General features: G+C 43.8%; 1 protein-coding gene and 1 long non-coding RNA gene across 4 annotated transcripts in view; one reads left to right on the top strand and one right to left on the bottom strand.

Annotated features, from left to right (window-relative positions):
* The first annotated feature begins 2,532 nt into the window (after nucleotides 1–2,532).
* LOC139825571 (uncharacterized) lies at nucleotides 2,533–4,590 on the top strand. Its single transcript, XR_011735694.1, has 3 exons — nucleotides 2,533–2,804; nucleotides 2,941–3,233; nucleotides 3,912–4,590. It is a non-coding gene; the product is annotated as an uncharacterized lncRNA (long non-coding RNA).
* Nucleotides 4,591–16,839: 12,249 nt separating this feature from the next.
* Nucleotides 16,840–24,435, bottom strand: part of ZBTB44 (zinc finger and BTB domain containing 44) — a 36,712-nt gene continuing 29,116 nt past the window's right edge. For 2 of the 3 annotated variants that reach the window (XM_071798873.1, XM_065855563.2), the window contains exon 6: nucleotides 16,840–22,859. In XM_071798873.1, the coding sequence (XP_071654974.1) occupies nucleotides 22,577–22,859 (283 nt within the window). In that variant the 3' untranslated portion in view covers nucleotides 16,840–22,576. The remainder of the gene's footprint in view (nucleotides 22,860–24,435) is intronic. The other variant, XM_065855565.2, reaches the window with a different exon arrangement.

Genomic DNA, 24,435 nt, shown 5'->3' with positions numbered 1-24,435 from the left:
CAAAACCAACACAACTGTGGTGCAGGCAAAAGGCCCTGAACCAAGGGGCATCCTCACCCTCCCAGGCATCTTAAACAGCTCACACAGAAGTAACTTCCAACCAAAATGATTCTATGATTTGAAGTTCCACGTCTTACCTTTCGCTGCCTTCATGTCAGCTGCATCTTCCCAGCACTCAGGGCACCTCTTGATCCTGTTGTCCTCCCAGGGTGTTCAGCTGGATACAAGACAGAGAGCTGCTCCAGAAAAAGCTTCAGTTCTTCAAATAGCTACTCACTTGCCACCTTGGTTCTCCTGCATTTTGATCTCCTGGATCTGATACAGAAGAATTTCAGCCAATCTGAAAAATAAAACAACATAGAATCCTGTTGGAGCTCCTCTCCTTCAAGCTTCCCCTTCCCCAGGAAGCAGCCCAGAAGCTCACCAAGCAGAGGGCAAGGCCAGACAGCTCTCCCCCACACCCAGCACGGTGTTTGTGTTGAGCCTAATTGGCAGATTTGAGCCAAGCTGCACCTGGCCCGTCACAGACACACCACCGCAGCACCCACTGGCCAAGCAGCATCCCCACGTGCTGGCTCCCTGCTGACCAGTTAACCTGTCAAACTGGGAGTCATGCGGACAGCGATTAGCGCCTGGTTTTGTGGGTGTCACACCACTTCTGATGCCAGGATTAAACGTCTGCTCTGGGGGAACCTTTGGGTGGCCGTGGACAAGGACACGCATCCTTCCTGTGTTAATTCAAAAGCTGATGCAGGGCAGGTTCACAGCCCTGGATAAGCTCCTGCCTTCCCATAAAACTGTCTCAGAGGGCAGTGGTCGCTTACTCAGATAGGACAAGGCTATATATTCTGAGTTAAGGGTTCATCATCCTCAAGCACCTGCTTTCCTGGCCTGTGTTCATCACGAGGCACTGTGTGCAATGCACAAAGCCCCAAGAGAAACTCCATGCCATAAAGAGAGCCAGGACTGTTTCAGATGTCAGCGTCTACAGCTGCTGTGTTGATTTTTTGAGGGAACAAATGTGCTTAGTGAAGCAGAGAGGTTAACATAACCCTGTCACTGCTCGGCGCTACAAAAAGCATTAAGGTTCAAGGAGTGAGTACAGAGATCAGCGGTGAGCACACAAAAACCTTATTTGGAAATGTGCTGATTTAAACACACAAAAGAGGAGGAATGGAAACGAAATGCGCAGAATTTCAAAACTGACATCAAATGAGCTCTGCAGAATGAGCATTTAATTAAATCATATTACAGACTCCTTTTCCAGAAAAAAAAAATGGCCAGAGGCTTAAATCTGAAAGTTCTTCCTCTCACGAGGGGACAAAGAGGCTGGGGGATTGAATTTTGAGTTTAATTTTGACAGGTATCACCTTTAGGGGCTTTATATCTGGAGAGCAGATGCACACATGTTGGGAAATGGGGAGGGAATAGGAGGAAAATATGGCAGGGACAGGAACAGTGAAAGGTAATCAGGGTCTATAACTCCATGCTGTATTTCAAGCCTGTGGCTGCAAGTTTCTTTATTTCCAAAATTCTTCTTAGCCAGCTTTGCCAGGTGCTTCGCAACAGGGAAGAAGGTGCTATGTGAACACAGGGTGTTAATATTGCCTGGGAAACCTTCGCTTGTTGAAATAAAAATAAATGCAGAAAATAAAATTATAAAGGATCCCACAAACAAAAAAAATCAGGAAAAAACTGAGCTGGACTAACTAAGGAAATGAATTCCCCTAATTACCACAAGATGCTCCCCAAGTCTGACGGTATCTCTTGGAGCAGATGTGTTCAAATACTATTTCCTCAGCTTCCAGCCTGCGTGGGCAGATTCCAGCACCAACCACTAATGCTAAAAAGTACCTAATGAGCACCAACGTTAAGAAACTGCCTTGGCTTTTGGTGTCTGCATTTTTCCCATCCTCCAGGCCAAGCTGCAAACATTTTCTTGGTGTTATTCACATCAGAAAGTGCTTTATTTAAAAAAAAAAAAATAAAAAAACTCAACAAACCACTAAAATCTGGATCCATGAAAGCAATTGCTAGAAAGGAAGGACTGGAGTCCTTGAAGTTCTTTACACAGCGTAAGTGCAAAGGGGCAGGTCTGAGGTTTTTCTCGCAGTGACAGCAAACTCTGCCTGCTGTGCTCAGAAGCCCCTGCAGATGTTATTATTTAGGGATGAAGAATTATACACACTCACACATGCACCCCAAGCGGGTTTCGCCCACTGATTTCCCTGCACGGCGATGGAGGTTCTCAGAGGGATATCTTTGCAGATCAACAGGCACGTTTGCTCCCCTTGCTGCCTCGAAAGGGACTGTTCGAAGAAATCAGAGATCTTGTTCAGATCAAATATTCTGAATTCTGCCATCCATTGCCTCCCGTCTACCACTGGTGTTACATAGCGGCTCTACAAATGTCTAAGTGGAGATGATTATAACAACTTGTAAAGGATGACTTCTCTTTTCCACTTTCTTCTCCCCTCTCCCCATTCTGATGTTCAGAGCAAGCTCGCTCTCCTTCTCACCCCGGTAATCCACATTCATGCTCAGAAAGCAACTGCTTTAATTAGACAATGATTGCTTTAAGCAGAAAAAAATGCACTGGAACGAGGGGACTCTGGGAAACTTCGCCTTTAGCCCGTGGGAGCCACCTGACTTCTTATCAGCACGATGCTGTGTGCAGCTCCACCAGGACGGAGAGAGGATTGCTTCTTGGAAGAGCTGGAAATTAAGAAACGCTCCTTGAAACCTGGCCAGTTAATCCTTCAAAGGGTGCGGGACGGGTCCCTACAGCCCTATGCTGACAGCAGGTATGTCCCCTGCTTGTTCCGAGCTCTAGTTTCAGAATCCAAAATCTCGTCCTCCTCAGGGCCCCCCTCTCTACCCCCGCTCTCCATCCTCATTTCTGAACGAGCTCCAAGGTTGATTTCCTGCATGTTTGAATAGGACCAGCTTGACACAGCCTGTCTTGGGATGAAATCACCAACTTGGCTTGCCTTCTGTCTGAAAAACAAATCCTTCTGCAGGGCTTTCATCTAGAAAAAGGACAAGGATTCTGAAATGCAGGCAGGCCTCTGCCAAGTTCCTGTGAACTGCTGCCTGAGTACAGCTTATGTTTGCTGTGTATTCAGCTTGGCTTTAATAAAGATTACCTAGCTGAGATTTTACGCTACAAATAAGCAATGAACCTCCTCCTGTTTGCTCCCGTAGTAGATCAAAATAAGGAAGTGCAAACACAGGTAAGTGAGATCCAGAGGGCTGGCAGGGAGGAGCTGTTTTCAAAGAGGGATGGGAAACCACGCGTGGGGAAATCTCGCACGCCGCTGTGGTTCCTGTGCTGGGTTTGGGACTGGGTTGCTTCTACAACAGCCTTCCAATTTGACAAGTAATTGCTGGGCTGTTCTAGCTAGGGGTGGTAGGTAAATTTGTGTCCTAAATGAGCGAGATGCCAAAATTTTAATGTACCTATTGCACTTGGTTTGTCCATAAAGCTTGAAAAAGTAGCCCAAGGCCCATCTCTGCCCTTCCCCAACCCCTCTAATTTTCTTTGCCAGAACAGAAAACAAAGTTTCTGTGCTCACACTGCAGTGGAGATGGGTAGCACTATCCTCTCTCCCCAGCAAAGTGCCCAAGCAGAGGTTCTGTACCTGCTCTGCAGGAGTTTGCGCTGGTTTTTACAAACACTTCTCCTCATCGGAGAGCTGGGGTCCGAAAGCCACCATATGGTTATCATTGGTACCGGAGAAGCGTGTGGCCAGGACATGTGTAACTCACATTTTCCTCTGGACCACACTCAGCCTGCACTTGTTTATTGTGGGGGAGGGACTGGAAAAATCATTGACTCACCATCAGGAGCAAACATTTAAAATCTTGAATTGAAAATGTCTCTTTTTTTATTTGTTTTTTTTTTAACAAAGCTTTTCTGTTGGTGCTGAGGAAGAGGAACAGGTATTGATGGGGAAGTTTTTGATCTACACACTGTGGCTCTAGCCAATGTCACGTTTGTACTCTGGCCTTGCTTTACTCTGGACCTGGTTGAACCATACAGAAAAACAAAGAGCTGCACTGCCTCTGTTCCTCAAGCCATGTGTGATTTAGGTATTGCCACACTTAGAAATGGCTCCATCAGAAATGAAACTCAGATGGGACCCCTGTATCTCAAACTACACACCCATCAGCTAGAATATGATGTCGCAGACAGACCTCAACTGCAGTCTGCAAATGGCATGTGGTGCTAAAGTGCAGCGTACTGTGAGAAAAGGGGATTAGAGGTGGAATTTGGGGCATTTCAGGTACCACACACAGCTCTGCTAAAGGTTTGCAGGCAACTTTGCACATGTCGTTTTGCAGCTTTGTGTCTCAGGTTATGTATATTAATGGGTCAAAGTCTGCAATGCATGTGTCTTGTATGATCTACAGCAAAAGAAGAAAATCGGCCTGTAGAAAAATCAAAGGCATAAAATGGCTGTGGGCAAAATGACCTCAAAATTGGGCAACGCTACCCACTGCCCTGTTCCACAGCTGAATCCAACAGCTGCACTTGTGTCTGGTTCAGTGAGGCTGGCTCAAACGCATTCGTCTACTCACAAAGCTCCTGCAGATCTAAGGAGGCTCTGCTGGGTCTAAGATCTGAGCCAAGCTTAAGCCTGGATTCTGTTGCATCCAGCTCCATTTGCCACGACGGATTCTGCCAAGCTCGCCTGAGCACGGGAAAGGCTTCCAGTTCTAATTCTCAGCTCTGCTCTCCTGCCTCTTTCTGTTCTTCCTCTCTCGTTCTGCTGCCGGAAAACACATGAACAATGGAGATTAGCCAGAGCTCAAAGGCCTTTCAAGTGTTTTCCAAAAAGCACAAAACCTCTGCCTCTATTCCTTGCTGGCGTCACACGAAACCAATTCTCCCCCCACCCCACACACTCTCCCAGACGTCTGAGAACAGTGAGTGCCTCACATAACTGAAGGGGGTTCCTGTCCTCAAACCTAACAAGCAATGAGATGACCGAACATCTGGAAGGAACAGTTGCTTCTCATATCCCCGGACAGCACATTTCAGTGTGTACTTTATGCCACCCAGGGCTGCCTGCCCACAATGAAAGGGAATATGGGCTCCTTGGCGCCCATCAGCCATGAGTCAGAGAGCTGTTGGTTCACCCGTCTGTAGATGCGCAGTCGGTGTCTCACTGCAAAGAGACTGAACAGCACAGTTCACCTGGTGATCTCAAAACACACAGCAAAGATAGGCAGGTATTCACAGCACACATGGGTAAGACAGATCCAGGAATAACTGGGTGCAAGCTGCTGGCTGAAGATGGTGCAAAATCGGCAGGTTAGGCCCAGCTGCCCCATGGTCTCGTTCTTTAGCAAATCTCTCCCAGCTTACAGCAGAGTGCCGAGGAGAACTGACTTGCTGGAGTCTGCAATCAGAAAGAGCGCCACACATTTGAACATCAATAACAGTGACCGAACCCACAACCACTGACTGCAAAAGAGCCAAAACCACTACTGGAGCAGGAGCTTCTTGTTTCCTGTTGCAGATCAAGGAACAAAATACACCTGTCCTTGAGCCACGACATCTGAGCACCCTGCTCAGGTATCACATTTTCTCTGCCTAGTGCCCAAGAAAGTGGGAGCCGCTCACTTCATTTTCCAGAAAGTGAGTGGCAGCACAGACCCACTGAGGCTGCCAAGCCAAGGTTTTACAGGAAGGACACTCTGAAGGCTGATCCTGCGCTATTTTCACTGCCCAACCCTTTGCGGTCTCACCTTTGGAGACAGTGAGCGAGAGCGTACCTGCTGGGTGAGAACAAGGTGTTGAGAAGTCCCACCTACCAGCACCGGGAAAGGGAGATGAGGATGTTGCAAGTCCCGTAGCTCTAGTCTGCGCTCAGCTAAGCTGAGTCCCAGAACTACAACCTCATGGAAGTTTATAGTTCAAATCCACAAGGCATTAATCTAGTTCAGTCACTTCCAACGTGGTCACTAAGCTGCCAAGTAGCAGCGTTGGGAGTTACACTGAAATAATCCCAGCCCGAGCTTCTTGTGGCATCATAAATTGCCTGTGTCGTCAGTCAGCAGAAACCTGAGATGAAATTCTTTCCTTCGCAGTTAATTATTTCCAAGCCTTTGCAGCCTTGGTAGAACTGATGAAAGGTGCCGAACTGACAGCTCTGGAGAAACAGGCTTTCCATTTGTTCACAGAGGTGGGCAGAAGTGAGCCAGCAGCGAGAACTTCAACCTGGTCTGCAAACCTTGTGCTTGAGCTGGACTATTCTTCTTTCCTACGAGCCCACACTAAGCCACTCTGCCTGCATGCCCCTGTAGAACCGCAGCCTTGGAATAATGCAACTTATTTGCAGGGCCAAACCCAATGTGGATTTTAGCCCGTACGTCTGACAGCTCTCCAAGGGTGAAGCAGCCTCCTCCAGACCCGTTGCTGACGTTTATCATGGCCAGGTGCAAATCTTCTTGTGCTGGCCCAGCGCCATGAGACCAGCATGTTTTTTAAGAATTTCACTCTCCTACCAGACAGTGTTTTTCAATATTTTGCATTAAATCTTCTGCTGTATTTGATTAGCCCACAGCAGCTGTTTTCCACTCTCACAACAAACCATAAATCTATAAGCTTATGTGTGAGAGCCTGTCTGTGCCCGAGAATGCTTGTGTCTGAGCAACCGGGTGGCTGCACAGCTGCGTACGAGCTGATACCTGAATACAGGCTCGAGTGAGATAGAGCAAATCAATAAACCCTCATATACCACCACCAGTGTGAACCCATGTATGTGCATGTGCCTCTAGGAAGGAAGGTGAGTTTCAGCACAAGCATATACAACCTGTGAGCATGAGATTATCAAAGCACAGGTAAGAAAGAATTATGAACCCCTGATGCAACCGTTCTGATGCACAAAAACATGAGCCTGTGTGCAATCAGGTTTGCGATTGTGTCTACTCGGTCAAGAACTGCTTGTTGTGAAGCCAAGATCTCCCGTGCCACGGTCGATTCAGATAAGGAGAGCAAATGGCTGAAAGAGAAAAGGGAGGGGAAACTGCTACATACATTTAAAAAAAAGGCGTCATTCAAAGACTATAAAAGGCAAAAGTTTGGATGAAGGAGAAGAGAAAGGGTTGCCAAGACACTACAAAAAAAAAGAAGGAGCAAGCTGCTGCCAGGTCTTGGCACGTGTGCTTTTACTTGTATAAATCAGTCACTCTAGACCTATGGTAGTTCTTGCTGACAAGCTGTCAAGCTCCTTGGCTGGGGGAACAGGGCATGTGCTTTACATGCACTTACAGAATAGTAAACTGTTATTAAAAGTGGGGAAAAAAACCCAGTCTGATTTACTTGCGGTTTTGCCTGCTCGGCTGTATTATCACAGAAGAAATTCACTCGTGCGCAGAGTAGTCTGGGTGCATGGAAAACTCCAGGCCATCCTCCCCGTGGAAGCACTTGACCTCTGAAGGGGATGAGCAGAAACCAAACCTCTCCCAGAACAGAAAACATGAACTGGAGAAACAGGCTAAAGCCACAGAAATGCTGTGCAGGCTTCAAACGGCCCAAAACACCGTGGGACGTGGTTCATCCGCGCCTGAAACCGGACAGACACCTGTGAACATCTCAGTCTGGTTCAGGAGACGGGAAAAGCACCTCTAGGCAGGCTTAGGTCAGGGCTGGGATTGGGTCCATCGCTACGTAAAAACCAGACACATTAACTGGGACCAGAGCGGAGAAACTGCAGATCAGCCCTGGGCTGCTGGGACCGGTGGTCCGCAAAAGATATGAAGGATAGATGCTCAGCCTAGGGGAGGAAAGGAGAATTAAAAGCAGAAAAGCCAAAAAAAGGATTCAGAGAGATGTTACAGGAAGTGAATAAACAGATAATTGTCTGAGGAAAATCTGACCAGACTAGTTCTCTCTTTTCAGTTCAGCACAGCCTCATCACTGCCTGCCCACATTACAGAGATCCATCCTGTTTTATCGCTTAGCCAGCTGCACAAATGCACGCACGTATATGAACACAGGCACGTATATGAACACAGGCACGTATATGAACACAGGCACGCACCAGTCAGGATGATGTGCCTGTGTTGCCCCAGCGAAACACCACGTCGGGTCTCATCCCGACTCCCATCTGAACCTGTCAGCCTTCCCAAGACAGACATCTGAGTTTCTACTCTATCCAACAGAAAGCGCTTGGAGCAGTAATACAGCAACCCCGGTGTCAGCCCACGCACCAGGTTTTTAGGAAACTTACCGGAATAAAAGTGAAACCCAACAAAGATATCAAATTTTATCGTGCTGTTTGCAGCAACACTTCCAAAACCAGCATTGCCTGGAACGCAGAGTGCTGATCCAAGAACCACACACACATTGAGCATCCTTATTGGAAGGGACTGAGTTTTTCTGTATGTTTTTTACTGTATTCTTCAGCTTATGGGGTGTAACCCCATACCCCTGCTGTAAACTGTTCTGATTAGTCCTCAGGGCTGGTTTGTCCTTGACAGCACATTCACCCCACTCATTCTGAGTTTTAATGCTTATTTATTGCAGTCACGTTTGGAGGAAAATGCCTATAAGATAAAAACCAAACTATTTTAAAAACCAACTGTCTGCTAACACCACAAAACTCAACAACTACTACAGTCTCAATCTCAGCCCAGACCGAGAGCTTATTTGAGCACGCAAGCAGACAAAATTCCATTAATAATCCTACCACTAATTCACAGGGAGTACGAGTACTTCAGGACACAGACTGCGAACACAATGGAAAAAAAATGGAGAAAATTAGATGTTTGTGTGGATTTGCAACGCAAGGCTGTAGCCAAATCAATCACTCAGGGTTTCCCAACCACAGCTCCTGGCCCCAGCTGATGGAGTTCAAGACATGACCAGAACGGCGCGGAGGATGCTCTGTAATGGCTTAAGCTGCCAAGGTCTCGGGGGGGATGGCGGGGAGAAGGTCAGACTTGTGCAAGACTCGGTGTGTTAAAGTAGGTCACTGATCCAGCCCATCCATTTAGGGTTACGCGCCTTCTCGATGACTTCAGCATCTAACTGTCCTGACAACACCGGCGAGGAAGCGCTGCTGCCAAAACGTGAAGGGATCTAGGGCAAACCTCAGCCCCGAACAGGAAGCCACGGTAACACCCAGGTGCCTAAATCACCTTTCAAACAAAACTGAACCAGGATCTGAAGTTCATGTAAGCAAACCAAATCGTCAGTGAGCACCTTAACAACAGTGATGTTCTTGGGTGGTCTCTGTGGTTACACAGCAGTTGCATCCAACACATTCGACTATTCTATGTGCTACTGAGGATCGCCGTCTGCCTTTCGCTTTATTTGCCTATATGGCAAATCCAGGGACAGACCCTGGCCCAAATGGTGCGTTGTGCTCGATGGACATCATCACAAAAAAAAACACAGGCTCTTTTTGAACAGTAACAGCAAACCAAAACATCAATTACAAATACCTCAGTTGTTCAGTACTTAGTTATCTCAGGTTGTTTCCTTTGCTCTTCTTTAAAAGGTGTGGCTGTGAACAAGGCATGAGGCACGGGGGATTAAAGGAAGAGGGAGTAAGAGGTTAATTGGATTCTATATGGAGAGGGATTTAGGTTGGCGGAATTTCTTCAGTCAGCAGCACATAGTGGAACATGTCACTTGTAATTGAGCTAATGAAACACCTCTGGAGATAAAAAAACATGAGCTAAATTCAGACTTGGCTTAGAGACTTGAAGTTCATTCACCACAAGGTTACGCAGAGATGCGACTGCTTTGTTTAAGGACAGTGGGCTGGAAAGGTAACAGCGGAACTGGTTTTGCTTTCGCAAAATCTGCTTTTTCTCACTCAAGGCTGCTGGACCTAGGGGTAATTAAGCAGATTGTTTTGTTATGGACACTATTCCAATATGCTAATGCAATTTACTAAGTCCAGCCTCTCTCCTGCTCTAATGATATTATAGTTGTTCTCTATAAATAGAATAAAGACAGCAAGCTGCTATATTCCAGCACAGTTCCTTTCATTTTTTACAGGGAGAACTAAGGGTTTGTTTCCTCGTCTTCAAAGCCGCAACAAAACCCCCTCTGCCCCAAAGCCAAATTACCAAACATGACTTGAATGCAAGTAACGGAGAGCTGGCTTCTTGAGGCTGCCAAGGGGCTACGCCAGAGTCCTGCAGGGATCTGCATCCCCTTCGTGAAAAATGTTAATGACCTAAAATTACCGTGTCTTCCGAATCAAGAAGAAAACTTTCAATGGCAAGGTATGTCATGACAAAAAAAATCTGAGAGGTTTTCAGGAGGAAATTTCAAAATCGCAGAAGTATTTTGTCAAAAAAAAGCCTGCTTTTTCAAAATTAACCACCAACTCAGATTGAAAGTTACTTTCTAAATTAAAAAGTTGTAGAGAAAATTGGCTTCCAATTCGGCAGGTTTTAGATTCTTGCTTTGGAGATAATTACAATAATCCAGTAATTTTCTTTCCAAGACACTTTCAGAAAACCAGAACTCCATGTCTTTATTCCCCCATCTCCCTTCAGGAGTTTAGGAATAAACTTAGCTTTAATGAGAAAAGAGGACGCACTTGACATCTTTGACTTAAAAAAACCTGCAGTAATGAATTTTATGCAATTGCATAAAAATTATTACGGGCATGAGGATCTTTAAGCGCACTAGAACACTTCTGTGCCAATCTCACAAGAAACCCTGAAATGATGTGGCTGTACCCTGTGTAAGACAAAGCCATAATTGCACACAGCATCACATAAAACACCAAGTAATTGCATGAGGAGACAGAGTGTGGACTTACGCCTAAAAGATTGAGATGATGGCAAGGAGATGCAGGAGGTTGTGTTTTTATATCCTGGTAAGAGAGATGTTTGTTCAGCAGGAATTGCCTCTTCCTCTTTGATTCTTCCTGCTGTGGTTTGATTTTTCCCTCTTCCAGTTGAGGTTTGATTCTTCCTTCTCTGGCTTTAGGGAAGAAGACAGATAAGTAGCTGCCTGGTCTACTAGGAGATATCTAGAAAATGGAATGTCTCAGGTTAATTAAGGGATCAAAATAGCGCTGGAGGAGAGGAAAATGTACCCCAATACGTCAAACTGTGTTAGGCTCTTTGTCTCTCCCAACATCCAGCGCAGTGTCTCTGTGCTGGACAGCAAACACAAAAAAACCCACAACCAGGTTTTTTAGGAACGCAGGTCCTGCAAAGCCACTTTGAGACCGGAATTCAGGCTGCAAGCTTCCTGGCACCATCACCAGCAATACAGATGAACACGCATCGCGCCCAGTGACTGCTCTGCAGCTGATGCAGTGGATTTGCACCAATGGCAGCTGATGGGGAAAAGGCACCGTTGCCACCAGAGTCCAGCTAACAGTGCAGCTGCCAGTTCTCCAAAGGAAGGAATCCAGCTCCCTCCCATAAAGCTGCATTGCTCCTACAATGCTGAGACAAAGAGGGGCAAAACCAGTAGCTAAGAAACTACTTAAGACATCAGACAGCAAAAAGGATCATCTCCACGGAACAGCTTTATTGTACCAAGAGCTCTATAGCCGCTTTTTTGACGAGAGCCATACTTTAAAGGCAATCTGTCCTGGATTATAAACTATGTAATATTCGAGGAGCCAAGAGCTTGCTATTTCACATTAAGTGCTATTAATTGTTCTGGTTATCATGTTGTGCAGTTTGACCTCACCTACCGATTTCCGCCCACTCCTGCTGCAAAAACATCCATCACTTTTTAAAGGGTTACACAAAGCTACAGGGAGAGGTTCTGGTTTGTGTTAGCTCGATTGCTATAGACTTTAATAAAGCACCCATCACAGCTGTCTAGCCACACTATAGATCAAACTCCTATAATTCTTTTCATGTCTCCAGAGGGGAAGGCTAAGCAAAATGTAAAATTTAACCTCCCAGGGCTTTATTTCTGGCTTGGAGAGAAGTCAGAGGCCAGGCGAGCTTCCACTCCTTCCTTGCTCCCTTAGAATCCACAGCAACAGAAGGAGGAAAAGCACGGACAATGAGATGGTTACACAAACCACACTGTTCGTCACCTAACAGCGCTCCAAGGACAATACGCAACACCAAATCATTTGCCCAGCAAGGACAAGTGTAAAGAAGCAGCCTTTGGAAATGCAACAAGTGGCCTTTGGAAACGCAACAAGTGGCCTTTGGAAACACGATATTCCGCAGGCTTTCTTTGGCACTTCTCTCACTGAACCTGTTGCGCACAGGGCAGTGAATTCCCCGGATGACTCACACTAGCACACATGTCAGTGGGATGTGTAGCAAACCCGTCTTGCGTAGGAGCCTCCAAAATCTGCTTTCTTCTCTCCCGGTGGATGTGACAAGCTGGAGGCTCCTCTGCCTCCTACCACTCAGGCCGGAAAAGGTGAGGAGGAACCAAGAAAAAACAGATTTCATTCCTGTTCCCCATCTCTTTCTGGGTGCATTATTCCCTGAATCAAGAGGAAGAATCCTGTCTGTGATAAGAGATCCACCCTGGCATTGTTTTACAAACCTACCTCACAACAGTAAATTAATTCCAGGAGATTAGCTCATGTCTGCACAAATCCATTAACGGTACCAAACAGTAATTGTATCCTACCTCTGTCAGACAGATCACAGAAAAGGAGCTGAGCACAACTCCTGTACGATGCAGACAGGACTCAGGCTTTGCTAGTACAGCCAGCTAGACTACGAATTTCCTCGTGGTTTCTTTACGTGAACTCGAGCACTACCAAATGGAAGGAAGCGTTCTGCTCCGAGATACCAGATGCTGCCCGTGCAACGCAGCCTCGTCACCTTCAGTTCCACTCCAAAACATCTGAACGCCTGCCAGATGGCGAGCGGAGGAAATACTGTGCACACACAAACACCTACGCGGGCCTTCTCCTCTCGTGGCGTCAATCGGTGACACTGGAATCACAATACCCAACGATACAATGTGATAAACAGCTTTGAAAAACGAGTTCTGAAGTAGAAGGAATTCGAGCAAAATTAAAATATTGAATTACCTCACTGTCAGATGAAAAAGGAAACAAGAAGCCTTAGAAGATAAACAAAATTCTGCCTCTAAGACAAATAGAATTTCTAAGAGCAGTTCACTATGTTCTTCAAGGAGATTTTTCACCCTGGGCTTGCACACACTTTTGAAAAAGAGCCTGACCTGAGCGTTTTAAAATTTATTTAAAACATAACGAGTCAACCCAAAGCCATTACTTTTTGTTTGGCTTTTTCTTTCTCGGTATTAATTTCAATTCAATCAACGAGGCAGTTGCGTAACTGCTGTTTATAATTGCTGTCACGTCAACCCTGAAAGTGATCACTGCAACACTGAAGTTATATAAAAGGGTTTGTTAGGATTTTTGCTATTTTTCTCATTTAAATTGTGGGAAGATGATGTCCTACCCTGGTGAGATGTTTTGGTTTTCTGAGCTCTGTTGCCTATTAGTCCTGGGCTTTGGTGTCTTTTCTCTCCAGTTTGGTTTTACGCAGTGCAAGGGTCTGTTTATGCACATAAATAAACTCTCCAAAACCAGTTCTGCACACCCCGTTAATACACAAGCTATAAAACACACTGTGCTGAGTCAGAGAAGCAACTGGCAAAAGTGAAGTTCACTAATGGGTGAGCCCTTAAGGAGTGATTTAACCACTTTTCTGCAAAAGCAGACTATTTAAATGCTAAAGCGGACAGGGATTGTGATTCACCTCGCTCTTCCGAAGCCAGGGGCCTGTTACTCTCCAGTGATATAGCATCAAACCCTGCAGGATCATTTCTCCTTGTGTGTTTGTGCGTCAAAATGTCCTTCACCTACACACACAATCCTGGAATTGAGTCACCTCCTCCACCAGCCCACAAACACATCACGCTCTCCTTACTCGTCTCCCAACGCTTCTGGTGATCCCCCTTTAAGCTGTACTCACCTGGCACATTTCTCTGCTGCCTGCAAAGAATTCAGATGATCCATTTTACCATTAGATCTCTGTCTTTCCAGAGGCACAAATGCCAGGGACATACTCACCGCTATCTTGGGCCCAAGGGATTTTGAAAGCTATACTGCACTGCAGACATCAATGCTTTAAGCCAACAAATAATTAAGGACCGTACTTTGTTTTGGCATAAATGAATACTGCCTATTCTTATTTGATGCTACTTTATACTTAACAGCAATCTGTTTGTAGCTGACATTGTTCTTTCTTAGAAACAGTCTGGAAAACGTCAGTCTACAGAGAAAAATCTAAAAATACATTGAAGCACCTCCCCAAAAAAACCCTGTCAAGACCATGAAATACATCTCCTTCCTTACAATTAATATCTTATCCCTAAGTCCTCCCTCCCTGTGGAGGAGACGCTATTCAGAGATGAGCACGGGATTGCAGGAAGCTGTGTTTCTCCTTTTCACTGCAAACTCAAGAGAGGTTTGTAAGGGCTAACAGAAAAGGGAAGCGAGGTTCTTGCTGCAGGTTTAAGCTAAAAGACAGTAGTACCAGCCGCTTCTACAAGGAAGCAGCAAGGAAGGAGTTGGTCTGTCGATGTTTTTGCATGTTCGTCGTTCAAAATTCCTTCTGAATGAGCACATACAGATTGCGTGTGTGCGCGCGTGCGTGTACAGGGGAACAAGCAGTACTTTGTGAGAAAAAACTCTTATCTTCTAAATGATAGGAGTATTACAAAACTCAGGGCCAGGGTATCCCGCTTTATGTAGGCATGTGGAAGACTGAGAACGAAGTTTAGCCAGATGCGGTGGATCTATTCTCAAAGATAAAGCCACCAAAAGCCAATCAGTGTATTGAAATGGGGGGGTGGTATCTAAAAGTGATAGTGACACAGCCACGCGAATTAACAGGCAGTCGAGCAAAGCACCTAGGTCATTAACTTCAAAATTTGGACACAAGTTCAAATTTCAGCAATCAGAGTTGAAGGTTCAAGTGAGAGACACAAACTGATGCCTCATGAGCTGCTCTCTCTTCTTCACTGGAGACCTTGTGACTGACATGAAGGCAACTCGTGATCAAAGGCATTAACTCCAGCCTTCAGAATGATTTTCAAACACTGGGGGTTTCACTCGGGGTGTCTGTGGTCTGTTTCTAAAGGATTTGTGAAAAGAAACTAGGAAAATCAGTCCTACTATCAGCAAGTGTAAATCTGCTATTCTAAGAGGGGATGTCTCCTCTGAAAAAAAAGAGTTAATAGGTCCCAAAAACCAGAATGACTGCAAACCACGTGTCTGAGCTGTAAGTGAGGCTCTAACACGTACACACTTACCCTGCTCTGCTCCATCACGGTCTCACAGCGAGCTCTGCTCTAAGAATGGTGACGACAGAGTTACGCTCGGGACTCTGGAGATGCAGCGTGCACAAGCAGCTTGTGAAAAAGCACTTTAGACATAATCCAAGCCAGGTTTCTCATAGCAGCTTCATTTTCACCAGGATATCATACGTAGGAATGGTGCAGTAAGCCCTGGGAGAACTCTGTTCCCTGCTCTACTACATTCTCAGTAGCTATGAGTTCAATCTCAGCCGCTCTCCTCTGTGCAAGAGAAATAGTATTTCATTATTGTCAGGAATAAAACGCTTATATGCTATAAGGAAGCTACAGGAAAAACCTCAATAGTGCTTTGTTAAGGACATCTAAAAGATGTTTCATACTAAAACATGTGGTCGTGCTTTGGAAAAATCTGCTCGAGTCACAAGTCTGGACCTCGCTATCCATCAAAAGTATGTATTGAGCAGCCTTGCCTTGGCTTTCTGATAGTATATGTTCATATACAGTCACAGAGGCTTTCGACTTGAAATGGTCTGGTAAGCATCACTGCACACTCCTAACTGGGTCTGTCTGTCTTCAAAGCAACAAAATTCTTGCTTTTGCGGGAGACCAGCAGAGTCAAAACCTTCACATCTTAAACTTTGTCTCCAAAGCCTCCACCAGATATATTCCCTCGTCCAATTATGCTTTTGATAAAATACTTCTGTCCCTGCAGAAGGTCCTCAGGAAAACATGAACATGAAAGTATCTAGAAATTCTCAACCCTCCCCATCCAAGGTTCATTGTGGCCGCTTAATCTGCACCACAGAATGCTTTTCCATTTTTGTTTTTGCTCCCATGTCAGAGGCTGAACACAAACATTTGACTGTTAATGTATTCATCGTGTCAGCCTGCTTGTTATTCATACAGGTTACTGTGCAGAGTTATAATCATTTTGGCCAAGCATTTGCAAAACTTGCATTTGCCTACCTGTGCCCTAGCTACGTGTCGATCCGGCCAGCATTCCAGCTCAGACAGGTGGGTCTGTAGGAGGCAAATTAATTTAATTGCAAGGGCTGCCAGAAACAGCAGACGTATATTTTAAGTCCCATGACTGTCTTGACTATTCTGAAGCTCACAGCTGCGATCGCAATGACTCTGTCTACTGTCCTTTTTAAACATCTTCTAGCTTTGACTGATTAGGCTCATTCTTGGCTGGCTTTCCATCAATAAAACCCCGCTCAAAAGATGGCCCCACCGCTTTTGCAGAATACAGCCTAAAAGAGAACATTAACAAAAGGAAATGTAATATACAATGGAAAATTAAACAGCAACGTGTACTTTATTCTTAATACTCTTTACTCATGTAACTTCTCCAACCATTTATTAATGCTTATTTTGTTTTAAACTACCTTCCTCTCAACGACGGCTTCAGCAACAGCGAGTTCTCCTCATACTCAACTAGTTTGCGACTAATTATAAGCAAAAGCTGTAAGAGAATGTAGTTCCAGCAACAGAGTTGCACCTTCTTACACAAGGTCAAAGTCAGACTTCGGTACTACAAGACAAACTCTGGCATAGTTAAATAACGACACAAAGCAAAGATGTACTCCATAAAACATTAATATTTTAATGAAAAATCTTAGCTTCATGTTTCTATCCAAAGACACTCAAAACTAGTTTTTCTCCCCCCTTAATTTTGACCTATAATGGGACCAGTTTGGAGATTTTTTTTTTGTATTTTAGAACATTTTTTTTTAAAGATTAAACAACCAGGCTAGCAAAAAAGGTACCCAATACATACTTTTCTTATATCAAACAAGCTAGTATTTCAATACAATGTAACTATACAGAATATATACATTACACATATGATCACAAAGCAAACACTACAGGCTCAGAACAGATTTGAAAAAACATGATATTCACATTGATTACAATAACTCTAAAAATGATTGTAACGTTGAAACGGCACTTAGTTTACAAAAAAAGTCACAAAAATATATATAGCCACCAAGAACTATGGTTCCTGAAAAATACTAATAGCCAGATAGTATTATATAAAATGTGAAGTGTATTTAAACATCGTATACATTAAAAAACAAAACCAAAAACCAAAAAACAATTCTGTTAAGTCAATAAACATGCCAAGTAATCTAGCTGTGGCCAGCGTCAACAAGAGAAGCTGTACTGTGGATGAGATGACGACTGGATATACGGCTGGTGACCGGAGACTGGCACAGTTAAGGGGGTTTCACTGTTACTAAAATGCACAAAGAAGCCCAACAATAATTTAATTCACATTTTTGTAACTCCAGCTTACTCTTTTCCCTCTCGGGGTTTTCACCGTAGGGCAGCACCTAGAGCGAAGGCACTGCAGGAACGGGGGCAAAGAAGCTGTCCAAGAACTTGGTGTAGCCAGGGCTAGAAGTCAGAATATCCAACGCATGCATCTGCTAAACGAATGGTTAAACCAAAATCACTCCTCTGGGCACCGCAGCAACCCTCAGGAAGACTGTAGGTCCAGTTGCCACACAGGCTGGCAGCACCAGACAATGATCCGGCTTTTTATTTTAGTGCAACCAGATTTGAGACCTGTGGGCCACTGAATTACCGTGATAGCACACATTGAGTTAACAAAAACCCAGCAGTACGTACTGTTGCATTAAAACAAAATAAAATCACATTTGTTTTCTTTGTTCTGGTACATTTCCTCAAATACTTTGAACCGACTCTATTTACTGAGGACCTCTGATGTGGCTGAGGCACCGTCCGGCCTTGAACCCTCTTAGCTGTCATCGAGATGCTGTGGAATTTATTATGTAGATGAGAACCCTGCAAAACTGGGTTTTCACCTTGTAAGCAAAACTCGAACGTAATCGATCTGAACGAAAATTAGCTATTTTCTGTATTCTGATGGTGTGGAAGTTGCAATGGATCTAGGAGCACCAGGTGCTCCCGCATCTGCATTTTCTCCATCCCTGCAGGGTGCGCGAAGCTCCCGTTCTATTTGCATATAAAATGCTTCATGGTTGGTCTCGGAGAGAGACCAGCAATATTCTCAGTGCTCTTCCATCCTGGGGCTGGAGGGGAACGCCAGCGACCAAGAAGCGACTGAAGCCCTCATATAAAAATGTTAAACCGTAGCTTAAAAACAATAAAATTCCATCCCGTAAGGGACATATAGGGATCATAGTCTTATAAAATATATTTTACTGCACTGGCAGCTATTACTTTTTAAAAAAGTTTAAATTCACACCTTTTAGACTCAAGATACACGCGAACCCAGAACCATTTTCCATAACCCAGTCTACTAATCTCTCAGTATGAGAGACACGACCGTAGTATCTGCGAGCCTGACAACCCAACTCAAACTGTATTAAGACAGACAAATCATCAGGAACACACATCTTTTTTTAACGTGGTGTAAGAACAGTGACAAGCAGTTCTGACAGGGAGCTTTAATTTGTTGAATGCATAAGCATCCCCCGGGTATCCAGGGGAGCTGTGCTATGTGCCTGCATCGAATAAAACAAAACAAACCCTTAGAACTTGGCCAAATTTCCCACACAGCTAAAACATCCTTTTCTTTTTCTTCCACTCTTGGTGGGGAAAGAGAAAGCCTCTGATTTTTTTTCCTCTCTCCCCAAATGCCACTTTAATTCAGAAAAATCCCTATCCCTTCCTTTGCTATTGTTTCCATCCTACGTACTGCTCTAAACAATAGGCAAGGAGTAAAAACCCTGCACAGATTCTGAGAACGCGGGTCCCTGGCATACGGCAGAACCTTGCTAGTTCTGTAGTGACGAAGGCACTCTGCTTGCAAAATAAATGGGTGAGGACAGGATTTCCCAAAGACTGGTGCCACAGGGGAGGTGCTTATGCAAAAGCAAGGCATAAATCGCTTTGTGAATTAATTTGGAGACGACTCGTTGACAAAGAAAGTGCTCCAATGGGTCACACGTGGCAATTTGGAAGAAATTCTGAATGACTTGTAAGGGCCACGAAGATGCCGAAAGGAGCGGAGCATCTGCACAAACTGAAATACAAGAAATCCCATCTAAACACACTAAAACCTTCGTTACAGGAGGGTGGGCACACACTAGAACAGGTTTCCCAGTGCACCTGGGGAGTCTCCAGCTTGGTAGATATTCAAGACCTGACTGGAGTGAGCGAGCTGTTCTGGCTGAGTCTGCTTTGAGCACGGGGGTTGAACTGGATCACCTGCAAACGTGCCTTCCAATCTCAACTCTGCCGTGATCCTGTGATCCTTGTCAAGCAGGAATACAGAAGTTCAGAACCCTCAGAGTTCAGAACCCTCTGATAACGTACTGAAAGAAATGTATGCATTAGGTTTAATCCCAAGTGTAGTTTAAGGCAAGTTTCTTCTAACTTAGATATCTATCTCACTCAATTTGGAATCTTAGGGTACTGGCAATAAAGATTGTTTTAAGATGTCCTATGGTTTTACATCTCTGCTGTGAAGAACACCAGCATTTCAAAGAACTGAACACTTCCACCAAGTTAGGGAGGAGAAATAGAATTTGTATTTAATCTGTGTTCACCTCTATGGAGATAAGTGATATTAACAAGAAACACTTACAAACAGGAAAATTAACAAGTAAACTCAACTCTAAACCAAACAAACACACAAAATCCTCTAAGAACTCTACTGTTCCTGCAGTTGAATCAGTGAGAACTAAATGAAGATGTTACACTTAGATTACAGGGTTGAAAGGATAATGTGTATCACAGCGCAGTGAACAATGAAACTCTTGTACCAAGGAGTTAACAGTTAATGATACCGATTTCTTTTCAAAAAAGAACAGATTAGAGCTACAAAGTCTTTTCTAACTTTTGTTTTCCCCTTCTCTTTGGTATTTAGAAAGCAGTTTGCCTTCTGACACAAAATTCTAAGACTTAAAAATCCAGTATCCAGATATGTCCATTCTGTATTTGCACATCTCCTCACCAATAAACTGATTAGCAAAATATCTAATGGGTGAAAATTACCAGATTCTAACAGGTTATGTCCATCTACACCTGAGCACCTTTGTTTAACACACCTATACAGCCTGGAAATGTGTTTCTTTGTGAAGGGCTTTTTACTACATCCATCACAAAGGATCTTCATACACCTGCAAAGCCGAGTAATGCTTATCAGAAAAGAAGGAAAATCGGGTATTTGAGTTCAGTGTCACAGCCCTATAATTCAGGACAAGTCTGCAAAAGGCATTGTCCTGTCTCACTGGCTTCTCAGCTACAGCAATCAGAGCGGAAGAGAACTGGTCGTTAAGTTCAGCCCATCGAGAGGCACTGGACTAATTCCAGTACAGTATCCCCAAAACCAGCATTTCTCCTTCAAGCCCTTTGAAGACAGACAAGACTGGATTGTAGCAGAGAACATCATTGCAGCATGTTTCTAAACCACCCTTTGGATCTGGTGGAGAAACTTCATTCCAGTAACTTGGAAAGGCCTTAAATCCCAACTGTTTTCACTCTATTTAACTAAAATTGTGGGGTTTACCTAAAACACAGCAGAGAAATATTGTTAAAAGTCACTGAAACCCTTTAAGCTCTTTCCAAAGGGCTTTTCCTTACAAAAGCTGGCTATCACTAGAAACAACTCGGACCTAGTGAGTATCGGAGCTGCCCAAGCTAACTGAATACAAATTGATCTTGCAATATAATAAGACTTTTGTGTCTTCTGTTTCTTCGCGAGCAACTTTTCTCTATCGGTTGTATTTCCTCCTCATGTTCGTGTAAAACGAAACTGGACAGAAAAGAGCAATTTAAAAAAAGAAAACCCAAGATTCAAAACTAAGGGAGTAGACGATGCCTCTGGAATACTAAGATCAACACCCACTCGCTCGGCACGTCATCTGCAGGCGATAGGCATTTGGCATCAAACACTGAGTTAATTTCAGAAGCAATAAGAAAAATCACAAAGCTCCTAATGTATTTCCTAATTTAGGTTTCAAAGCAGTGCCGTAGCCCAAACAGCCTCGACAAAACAAGACTCGCTGCGCTGAAAATCCCACACCCTGCATTTGCAGCTTTTTCTAAATATGGAAAAATGAAATTGCAAATCTTTCAATTTATTGCTTACTTGAGCTGTGTATGTAGCTGGAGTAATGGCCTTTAATAAACTGAGTTGGCAAGGATTTAAAATGTTCTGAAACAGGAATAATTCATCATTGCTATATAGGCTTTTTGTAAACAACCCCCTGTTGGGTTAGAAAGTTGGCCTCTAAAGAGAATAAATTGCTTATTTTGTCCAAAACAGACTAATAAAAATCTCAGAGACTATACATGCATATGTATAAACAAAAAAAAATGTGCAATAATGCACAAAAGAGCTCATTTTTCCCCATCTGTAAACTCCCTCTAGCTAGCTTTTGGAGATTAGTAAAAATACAGTATATGTGAGAGGGGGAAGTGACCAGAACTGCAAGTAACCTGGCCGTGATTTAAGAATTTCAGCTTGGGAAAACCTTCATTTTCAGATGTGTTTCCCCTTCTCCAACAAGATACAGTCATGAGATATTTGTCAGGCTTGCATGGATATACACTTTTCTACCATCCTCAATTCACTATGTACCAGCAGACTTTTCCTGACCCTAGCGTTTCCACGCCTAACCTTGGATGGGCAAATCAGGTTATTGACCAAGCAGTTTCTAAAAGGACTGGAACATAAGAAGTAGGAATACCTGGCATGACATCACTTGGGTTTGTCGAAATGGACCCATCTGAGATGAAAAGGGACGATGTGTTTTTAAAAGGCGTGAGGCTGTTAGTTTCCCAAACGCTTACCGTTTCCAAGCAAAGGGTTACAGTGAGCGCTCTGAAAAAACAGCAGGCACCGAGATAGGAAGTGTCATCTTTTTATGCAGATGATTAAAGCACCCACTCAAAACTAGTCAAAACTGCTCAACAATGATTTCCAATGCATCCTTTTGTTTGTCATTTTAAAAAGGTTCCCTCTGATTTCTTTCCCTTAACCAGAGGGCCTGCAGAAGCAAGAGAAACTTAATGAGCTGCTCTAACTGTGGAAGAAGAAATAGTTAAAGTGATCTGAATCGGTTGTTCTTCTTTAGAAGTGTATCACAGCTTCCATGATGTTCTGACAGGTTCTTTTTGTGCATTCAGTCTTAAATATTTTCACAGAAGTGATCATTCAGTCATGAAAAATAATGTAACATCTGTTGCAGTTTTCCGTTTAAAGCATAGCTTACAAAGTAAAAAGGGAAAATCTCCCCACTTCCGTTTTAAAAAATTAAATTAAAATGTACAGGACCAAACACAGGCACTTTCCAAAGAACAAAAATGAAACCAAACCATGAATTATTCAATAGTAATCGATGACAGCTCCGGTTTCGGAGGGTCACCTGCGGCTGCCTCAGCAGTGGCGTTAGTCTTTGGCTGCTCTGGCACATCTTCTTCCTTCTCTGCCAACCCACCCAGAGACCCCAAGGGGAAAGTGCTTTCACAATTCTGAGTTGACGACACCTGTGAAATGACAGGCATTTGGACAGAAGAGTTGCTTTCAAAGCCATGCTCCCCTAGCTCATACTGCCCGAGGGTCTCTTCTTGTTCCTGGTTTAAGTAGTCCGGTACTAGGAAGTCACTAGAAGAGGGGCAAAGGACAGAAGAGAAATGTCATTTCTCACACAAACATCAGCAATATCAGTTGCATCACACAAGCTACACACACTGCATTGCACAGAGAACAAAGATATTAATTTCACATTGCTCTAAGATCATCGCAGTGACACACTTCACTAAGCACTATAACCTGGTCCTCATTTAAACATGCAGACCATTTATTCAAAGGCATCTATTTCGCATTGTTGTGCACCCATATTTCCTACACAGCAACTTCTTACTATTTAGATTGTATCACCTTGATGAGAATGAAAGTTAATGTCTGGAACACTGAAAACCTCATTGAAAAAAAAGGGAGCACACGACCTTTAAAAATAGACACAAGAATGGGTTCAGCGCTGGCGCAGATGCGGCAGCACTCCTCGGAGCGGATGGGCTGCGAACAGAAGCGTGAGGCGAGGAAGCAAAGGTTCTGCTGAAAGCACAAGGGAAAAAAGCCAAGTGCAGCAGCGCTTTGTGATGTGGACACGTATCACACCACCGGGAAAAGAACACAATTGGATTTCCTTCCCAATTCAGGCCTTTCTGGACAGCACTTCTTTAACTTACTCTTACCAAGCATATCCCAAGAAAATCTACCAAGAGTATTTTCAGAGCACGAAGGCAAAATAAAATTTCTTTGCAAATTTTCAGCACCAGACACGTTTGTACTTGAGGCAAGTACATGCATTATACTTGGAATCCATTTAAAAGCAGCTGTTTTCTTCCACTACAGCAGCATTCACTGCTTCAACCCCAAATTGGCTATCAACTATGCTAAACCTAGTGTTTGCAAATTCAAAATACAGGAAGGCCTACAGACAATTAAAGTCACACACTTTAATCTGATTTTAATTTGATGTCAACGATAAAGTGCTTACCAGTCACAGCATCATCCCTTAGAGCTTTTGCTCTAGTTTTGGCACAAGCGCTAAGAACAAGAACTGCGTAAACCCACAGTTATGAAGCACTTATACTTTTAAACAATATTCTGTTGGAAAGACAGCGATTGGCTTTCCTGGTTTGTTTTGCAATTTTTTCAACCTACATCATTCTGAGATAACCAAATAGAACAAAATGCTGAAATGTTTTGCAGGAGAAAAAGAATAATGTCTAGAAATCACAACGGATGGTTTGCAGAGGCCGTAACATTTACAGTACATTTCTTTTCCATTTCTGAAGAGAGGTGACTTATACACACCAAGCTGCACTGTCTCTATGGATTTAAGAGCTGTGAGATCTATCTATCTAATTTACCTATCTCATATTCCCTCGGTTACAAACATTAATTTCAATAGGAGAATACAGTGTTGGTCTGATGCCTCAGAACACTTTAAATGGTCTTCAGCGAAGCGCATTTGTGAGATATGCCAAGTCTTTCCTGTCCTGATAAACAAGAAATGTCCAACTGGCCCTTACTAATTCAAACCCTGTTAGTCTGAGCATTTAGTAACATGTTACCTAGAAAATGAAAAAAGAGAAGGCATGGAGTCATGCAATCCTTCTGCAATATCCACCATCAAGCAAGTACTTAAAATGAAGTAATAAGTCTAATTGTT

The sequence above is a fragment of the Patagioenas fasciata genome, chromosome 24 (assembly GCF_037038585.1).
Source record: "Patagioenas fasciata isolate bPatFas1 chromosome 24, bPatFas1.hap1, whole genome shotgun sequence".
NCBI classification, from domain to species: Eukaryota; Metazoa; Chordata; class Aves; order Columbiformes; family Columbidae; genus Patagioenas; species Patagioenas fasciata.
Note: the sequence above shows the minus strand (reverse complement) of the source record. Positions and strands in the feature narration are given on the sequence as shown.